The sequence below is a fragment of the Agelaius phoeniceus genome, chromosome Z (assembly GCF_051311805.1).
Source record: "Agelaius phoeniceus isolate bAgePho1 chromosome Z, bAgePho1.hap1, whole genome shotgun sequence".
In the NCBI taxonomy this organism is placed as follows: domain Eukaryota; kingdom Metazoa; phylum Chordata; class Aves; order Passeriformes; family Icteridae; genus Agelaius; species Agelaius phoeniceus.
In genome coordinates this window covers 50,967,749-50,976,373 of record NC_135303.1, presented here as the reverse complement: position 1 = coordinate 50,976,373, position 8,625 = coordinate 50,967,749, and the positions used below count along the sequence as shown (strand labels likewise).

Here is an 8,625-nt window from a genome sequence, read left to right as displayed (position 1 = left end):
GCTTATAACACCAATTCTGGTCATCATATTCAAATATGATGACTTGACCTCAGTAAGACAGGGGAGTAGAATCTGATCGGCATTTGCTGGTTTTCTGCTAGTTTCATTTTAACAGATGTCTCTCCAATGAATGCCAGATAGTTTAACCCCCAAATGGGTATTATCAGATCAACTCATGCTACCAGTTCTCCTTAGAAATGTTTTCATAATCCTGGTCTCTGAGGAGCTTCGGCTTGATTGTATCAGATTGCAAGACTCATCACAGCTCCATCCCAGACCAGAAATTTTGCCTTTTTTACATAACCCACATCACAGGAGATGAGTTTCATCTTTTCTCTCATCTCTTTAAATATAAAAGAAAAAAATACCTTGAAAACAGTATTTGCTACAGAACACCAAGAAATACAGATTTACTAGTCTCCATAATCTTGTTACATGGTGGAAATAACAGCAGAGACTAAATAGTTGGAAGAGCATTTGAAAATGAAATATTTAAAGTAAACTTTCATCATCCCAACAAAGAAGCTGAGGGCAAGAAATGCTTCAAATAAGCCTGTTGGGTTTTGTGTTGGGAAACACAAGGGCTGTTTTGTTGTCTTTTTGGTTTTTTCACAAAGATGAAATAGAATTTCTGTGTTGATAATGTGACACAAGCTGTTCAAGAAACAATGGGCTAGTGATAGTTAGATTTAGTAAACGGTATCTGCACAGGCCAAGCCATGATTTAAAAAACAGGAATGCTGTAAGGTATCTACTTAATAAATCTTAAAACTGTTTCTTAAAACGACTGTGCCATATTCAACATAGCATGTAATATGCACTCTGAACTAAATGCTCACTAGATGGTGATGAGTATATGTCTGCTACATGCATTTTATTCTGACTCCATAACATACATTCATAGAATACATCATAACCACTCAGAGCAAACCACTAAAGTGCATGCCCTGAGGGCACATTAAGTATATTGTTTCCAACACTGGCTGCTCAATTGCCAGAACACTGATACAGAAAGGGCTCATTTTTGCTTTATATCCCCATTATGTGCTGAAAGAGTAAGAGCTAACATCCCCTGCTCCCTCCATGAAAGGGAGCACTGTGGAGCAGGCTAATTGCCTGCTGCAAAAAAAGCCCTTTCAGAAAGAAGTAACCACCCTGAGAAGATGCTGTATAGAAATGCAGGGAGCAAGTCTTGGATTAATTACTGGGTAGGTGGGCCTGTGTACTGGGTTAGACTGGACGGTCAGCAACCTGCAAATGCTGTGTTTTAGATCTGCAACAGTGCTGCTAACACAAAACTTTACCTGCTACTAAGCACTGCTTACACAGGGTCAAGGCCTGCTCTATTTTCCACTCTATGACCCTCGCAGTCGTTTGGGGTTAGGCAAAAGGATGAGAGGGCACACAGCCAGGACAGCTGACCTGAACAGACTGAAGAAATATTCCACACCATGTAATGTAACACTCAGCCATCAGACTGGGGTGGGTGTAGTTCACAAGCAGTTGCTGCTTGGAGATTGGCTGGGCATTGGTCTGCTGGTAAATGATTGCCTTTGTTTTTGTTTTGTTTTGTTTTTTTCCTTATTTGCTTATAACTGCACTTAGATCAGTAATTTTGTCCTTTCACTGCTCTCTCTCATCCCGAGCAAGCAACAGAGTAGCAGTGTATGTGACAGCCATGGTGAACCCACCACAACATTTAACTGCATTTTCCACTGTTAGGTCTCCCTTATAGAAAACACTTTCCAAATGCAAAAAGTCCTTCACTTACTATGCCAATGTAAGGCCACATTTAGAAGCCCATCCTGGTTCTGGCACTGGGAGCTCATGGAAAGCTGAAGATGCAAATCTAAGCTGGCCATTCTATGTGTTAAATCTAGCTCTGGAGCAGCAGTGAAACTCTAGGAGTGATTGGTTGCACTTCTAACTGCAGTGATGGAGTAATACCAGATGAAAAAAGAAAATAATTCTACCTCAGAACTTTGGCTTAGCACATACTCTCCCTCTCATTCACTACAGGTAATATCCTGAATCATTGCTTCAGGAAGGTAAAAGGGAATGTGGTAAGATCAAGGGACAAAGGGGAGCTGACACTCTGCCACTTGCCACTCTTTTACTCAGAGAGCAATATAGAAATAAGACCCAAAAGAACAACAATGAAAAACATTCTCTAAGGCTGGAAGAAGCAGTAAAGATGACATGTACTGTTCAACTTCCAAACAGAAAAAATAATGTGGGAAAAAAATTAACAATTTAAGGATTGGTATGTTTTTTCTGTTTGAAAGCTGGTCAGAGGCTATGATGCAGAAACCAAATGCTGGGAAGCAGTAATCCCAATGATTGTTTCTAAACCCAAATTGTCCAGCCTAAATCTCCAGTCTTTTAGCAATACTCAATTCAATGGACTTTTTGAGGAGATGATTCCTCTGTTTTAGCTGTCTCATCTGCTCCTCCTGCATTGTTATTCTCAGTGCAGCATCACTCTCTACTCAGTCTAGACTGCTTCCCACAAAGCAGACCATACACTGGCTTTAATAACCAACAGTCAAAAGAAGTATTTAATCCCTCACAGCTGGCAGACCCCAGCACCCCTACTGCCAAAATTTATGTATGGGATTTACATGCCAAAATGTCCTCCCACTCCACTATCCCCACTAGGAAAGGAAAGCAGCCTAAATTTGTCATGAAATGTTATCTTTTCAGAATTCTGTCTTCTGCTTATCTCTGTGCACAAGACAGAGCTGGAAGAGGGCAGCTTGTAGTTTGGTTGCAAATGAACTTCAATGGGCATTCAAAAGCTTTAAGGGGCCACTGGAAAGCATGTGTGTGGATGGAATGCCTTTTTGTCAAGACTGAAAAGCTCTGCATGCTGGATATACACTCAAGAATGGTGCACACGTTTTTATTAAGAACTTTGTAATGATATAGGTTTCTCACTTAAACATTACAACTACCGATAGAAAAGTGTTGCCTGTATCTTTTAAACACCATGTAAATAAACAAATTTATTTTTAAGACAGGATAAACTGCTATAAAAATGGTGCACAGTCAAGTCATACAAAAATACAAAATTTGTTACCAATTGCAGTCCTAGTTGCAATTACAGAGTACAGTTCCCACTCAGGACATCCAGTGAGTGGAGAACACAAACTTGTGGAACCAGTCATGGCAGAATTTTCTTATCAAAATGAGAAGAATACAGGGCTTCTTTGATTAAGTACTTCCAATAACCTCCAAACAAGATGAAAACTAGATTCTCTGGAAGCAACTGGGTACTTGTTAAGTCTTTTAGTCTTGAAAACCAGTTTCTAAAATTCATCTAAGCTAGTTTTTAAATTTGTGTTGCTAAATCCCTCTGATCTACACAAATAGTGGTGTTGAGTACCACTGCTATCTTAGACACTGGTACTGCAGGAATGTCTCCTCTCCACAAAAGTAAGGCTGCTCCAGTGCTTCTTCTGGGCAAGTCTGACCTCTAATTTGCACAGAGAGGCCTCACCTGTGCTCCAGTTTGGATCCCTAGGCTGAAGCTCTAGTCCAGTCAGCACTTACACAGATGTGTATGTTACTATTTCCATACTTAGAGAGCCCTCCTGATGCTAGTAGTTATAGATATGGTTCACTTAAATGAGTAAGTGCTTCCAGGACTGGGTAAGTCTCTTTGCCTCCCCAACAGCTATCCTTTCTGAATGTATCTTTATTTTTGTACCATTCAAATAGTTTAGGTTCTGTGATATGAAAAGTGTAAATTGTTTTAACTGGCTTACAGGAAAAAAAAGTAACAAATTCAAGTTATCAAATGACTTCTGGAAGCAAAAGTGAAACGTTTTACTATTGCCAAAAAGATAAGAGCACTAGTTAGCTAAATGACACTACATAATTATTTAAACCTTCAGCAGCAATTTAGAAGTCTGGTATAGTCTGAAAGGAAGCACAGTTAACTGCTTACTTACTAAACCTTGATTACACAAGTTGTGCATGTCTTTACCTAGGCATACCTCTCTACTTTATCATAAAGCTTCTGTAGAAAGGCTCTTACTCTTTCAAAAGATTTTCTGGAATGAGTGATTGAACCATTGAGGCATCATTATTTGAAGACAGCTTGTATTTAGTGCAATAAGTTTAAAAATTCTGCTCTGAAATATTAATTTTACAATAACAAAAATAGTTTTCTTAAAAAATGTTAACAAAAGGAATATATAGCATAGACAGATCATAAATTCTTAGCAAATACAGTTATGCATTTACCAATTCACTATGCTAAATAATTGAATATTAGCATTCATATCTGGTGAACTTCCAGACTAAAGAGATATTTATGTATATAATAATAATAAAAAAGCATGTTCTCTTGTCATTATTTAATAATTTCAGATAACTATCCTGGGAGCTACACTTCCAAAGGAATGTTTCTCTGCCCTTTCTGGCTTTAGCCACCCACTACAGTATGTACAAATATGGATCAAGCAACAGGCAAGGAATGATCCTTTCTACCTCCCAGAGCTCTCTCATTAGATGAAATGAAGCATACAGTACTTTTTTATGTACAGCAGTATAATTCATTTCTCTTCCCAACCTCAGCATCTTTGTATCTAGTCATGAATTAATCATGAATATGGCTAAGACTGAGCTTTAACAATCTGTTATTTCACTTGTCTGTATGGAGAATCCATACCCTTCAAAGGAACACTGCTGAAGTGTGAAGGAGGCTACTGAACTCAGGGGGAGGATAGAGGGCAATGGGTATGAGGGATAAAAGTAGGATAAGCAGGAAGTTAATTGCATATAAAAATTATCTGTCCCCATTTTGTAGGTTCTGTTCAATAGGAGATGCAAGGGCTCCCACACACCTAAATACCTGAGGAGTTGGTTATTGTGATATCTGATACTGGTAAACAGAACTGTGCCCTGCCAGGGCTATAAAGTAAAATAACTGCTTACAAACACATTTCAACTGAACAAATTTTTGCTGAAACAACCTCTTGAAAAAATAAATTCGAAATTTTTCTTGATTTTAAGGTTTTCTGTACATGTCACTGTCCTGAATTTAATGAAAATTTTAAAGAAATTAAACAAGTAAAACTCTCAGCAGATTAGCAGTGTCATGGGAAATCTGTCTCTAAACCCAGTCATGATTTCAGATTATCTTTACAATGATACTTCCTCCAGATTTTAAAATATCAAGCAGATAAGAATCAACATTTCCATGACCACAACAAATAACTTAAGAAATGGAACAATGATAAAGCTGCTTGTAAAAGCCACCCGTATGAAAAGAGTACATGTTTCACAAAAATAATTGTTAAAAAAAGTTTTAAATCCCTGTTCCTTTTCTCTGATTTTGGCTGTTTATTTATATATATATATATATATATATGTATGTATGTATATATGTATATATATACTGTTTTGGAATGTCAATGGGTTCCAATATGGCTGGCTAGTTTCAAGATGAACTTGCTCCAGAGGCCTAGAAAACAAAGTCATACAGTACAGTCTTAGACAGATGCCAAAGGACAAGCAGAAATTGAGTCAAAGGGGTCACTGGAAGCCATAAAGAAAAAAGCGTGAAAAGGTGGGGTTTTTTGTTGTGCCTTGATACAAGAACAGAACTTCCTAAAGAGTTTTCTCATCTCTGCTACTAATATCTATTTTAAATACAACTGCACTTAGGGCATTTCACTTGAAGAAATAATTGTCATATCTAAGAAATATCTGCATTTCAAGGAAACTGAAGCAAAGCAGTAAAGACTCTGTTTGTAAAAAAAAGAGAAAAAAGTAGTGTTGATCTATTTTTCAGACATGCAATTTTGGGACTATGGGCACTACTGTTACACAATTGACTTATGAATGATCCTACTCTAGCTATAACTGAGGCCCTCTACTTTGGGGAAAGGTCTCAGATATTTAACTGCTGTGTCCCATTGTGATCAGGAAGCGAGATCCTAGTATTTCATAATCAAATCAACTGGAGCTGAATGCCCAAAAATGGAAAACCACAAAGCCCAAACAGTTCCAAACAAGACATTCACATGAGCAGCAGAATTGGGAGTAATTCAGCAGGAGACTTCCACTCTGAGCCTCAAGTGCTCAGCATCTTCTCCAGCTATCCTAAGAGGACTTTCAGCCAGTACCAGGCTAAGAGTCCATTAAAAATTTCCTCTAAGAATAAAACCACCCTTGGTTTGCAAGTACTTGGTTTGCAATTCTACAAGGGGTGGGGCTGAATAAAGTTTTTTAACCTCCAAGTTTCAGGCAGTCAAGTACAAAACTGTAAGTAGCAGTCAGTGTCAGCTCTGACAACAGTGTAAGTGGAAAACCACTTAAGGTAAACCAATTCTTTGAAACAGAGTTTAACATAAAATTTTGAACTGAATTTTTTGTGCATATTACTAGAGAGTTTGCACACCCAAATCTCAATAATTTTCATGGAACATTTGCATTTACAGCAATTAGCTCGCTCTGAAAATCCCAACATTAGTGTCTGCTTGACCAGCTAGAATTACTCCCAGAAGAAAACAGTAAATGAGCATAGAATTAGTTTTTTATATGCATAAACAGAGCAGCATTTAGGCATAAGCAAATCTAGAAACTGGTATGCCATAATGAAATAGCAAAACACGCAAAGCTACACATCTATCCAGTCTATAGCAGGAACTCATTCCAGCTTAGTCAAAAAATGCTCATGCAACATGGCTTCACATACATTGTTGGAAAAAGAAATTCTTCAGTTAGCATACACTTATTTAGATTCCATTTGGTTAAAAAATGATCCCCATGGAACGGAAATGAAAAAGACCCCAAACACTCTGAGAAAGTGATAATGGAAAAATACTTTGTTTCACAAAGTCATAATGTACGATGACAAATCATACCTTGCCCAGCCTGGCTCTCTGTTATACGCCCTCTGTTCTCCACCTTCCAAACTTATCCTCCTATCTGTTATCTGTACCATGTATAGTGTTCTTATTCCAGGCTACTCAGACATGCAATGCCTTCCTAACAGGCACACCATAAGTAAAACAGGCTGCAGAAGCATAAATGATGCATTGTTCACTGTCTGTGCATCTGACAGTGTGAGATGGAAAGAGCACACAAGAGACAAGCAACATAAGTAGTTGGCAATAAAACAAACAACTGGGAGAAATGTCATTTGAGCAGGTTGAAAGGAATCACTGTATCCAATTCCTTGGCACTGCGTAAGATAATTTGGTGAGGGCTTTGAATACCTGGTCTTACTTTGCAACAATGGATGCAGGCAGTAAGTGTTCTTCATTTCAGGCTTTTGCAGTGAAAGTAAGATGAGCAAAAATTGTTCATCTCAGGGCTGAGAAGAGCCCATAAAATCTCAGAACCATCTTATTTTTAGACTGTTCAGCATCTGGGGCTGTCTGCATATACCACATGGCATGCACCACTAATCCTAATGAAATGACACTGCATTTGTTTCATATGAGACAGTTCCTTTCATCTTACTTTTACAGGAGATGGTCTCAGCTGTGACAAAAACTCTGCCATCCAGGTGATAGGCAAGCTCACAAACAGAAAAAGCAGAACATCTTGAGTGATACAGAGAACAAAAACTTCTCCTGAAGAAGTGCAGTCAGTAAAGACAAAGAGGGAGAAGAAGTAAAAGTGAAACTCTTGGAGGATCGCCACCTCCTCATCTGCACCTACCATTGGTTTTAGCTCTCTGCCCTCAGCTCCACCTCCCCGGCCAGCTTCTTTCATAGATTTCTTACTATTCTCCACAAACTCCTGAAAAACAGTAATGAAATGACAAGTGCTTTCACAGAGCAGACTACAAACATTAAATCTCAAGACAGAAACTTCAAGATGTAACTACTCAAAATATCTAGCTAATTTGCATCTCCCACTTCTTTTGCTTAGACTGGACCACAAGGTACCAAAAAAAGCCTTCCAAATAACCACAAAGGTCTCCCTTATTTAATTCTGGAAGCCAGACAGATGTCTGCCTTGTGTGCTCTTACAACTTTCATATTTACCATGCAATGCTCTCCTTTATGGGGAAAGAAGGTAAAAGGCTGATTTTCAAAAAAAAAAAAAAAAAGTCAAAACCAAACAAAAAAAAAAAAATCCACAACAAATACCCCAAACAAACCAGAATCCCATTTATTGCCTTGTATCCTGTGCCTAATGTTAGAACTACATTAAACAAAAGGACTTGGAGATAATTACTTGAAAGATTTGGCTGATTTCCCTAACTGTCCTCAATTCAACCTCTTACATTTTTCACAAAATCACAATCTCCTTTTCATGCAGATTAGAAAATGTGCTATAAAATGTTAAGTAATATTTTTCTCTTAAAGGCAAGAATTCTGCAGAAAATGTCAGTAAACTAGCTGCTGGGGTTTTGTGATATTGACTGTTGACTAAAGAAACCCACAATGCTTTTACAATCTATCAATGCTTTCTTCTGAGAGAACTTGCTGCATTTTACTCTTACTCTGTTAAAAAGCAACTAATCAGCAGCTGATTTATTTATTATATACTCTAGATTCCATAGAGGTTTACAAAAAATTTAGCACTAAATTCTTGGCATGATTTTCCCACAAAAAAAAAAAAAAAGTAAGAAGTCATGAGAATCCTCCTCTAGCCTACACA

The 8,625-nt window shown here is 37.9% G+C and overlaps 1 protein-coding gene across 2 annotated transcripts in view; it reads right to left on the bottom strand.

Moving 5' to 3' along the window:
* Positions 1–2,876: 2,876 nt before the first annotated feature.
* SLC44A1 (solute carrier family 44 member 1) overlaps positions 2,877–8,625 on the bottom strand; it is a 69,239-nt gene continuing 63,490 nt past the window's right edge. Inside the window, exons 15-16 of one of the 2 annotated variants that reach the window (XM_054652302.2) lie at positions 7,678–7,758; positions 2,877–5,470 (exon numbers count right to left, since the gene is read on the bottom strand). In XM_054652302.2, the coding sequence (XP_054508277.1) occupies positions 5,447–5,470; positions 7,678–7,758 (105 nt within the window). In that variant the 3' untranslated portion in view covers positions 2,877–5,446. Of the gene's footprint in view, positions 7,759–8,625 lie in introns of both variants that reach the window. The other variant, XM_077171210.1, reaches the window with a different exon arrangement.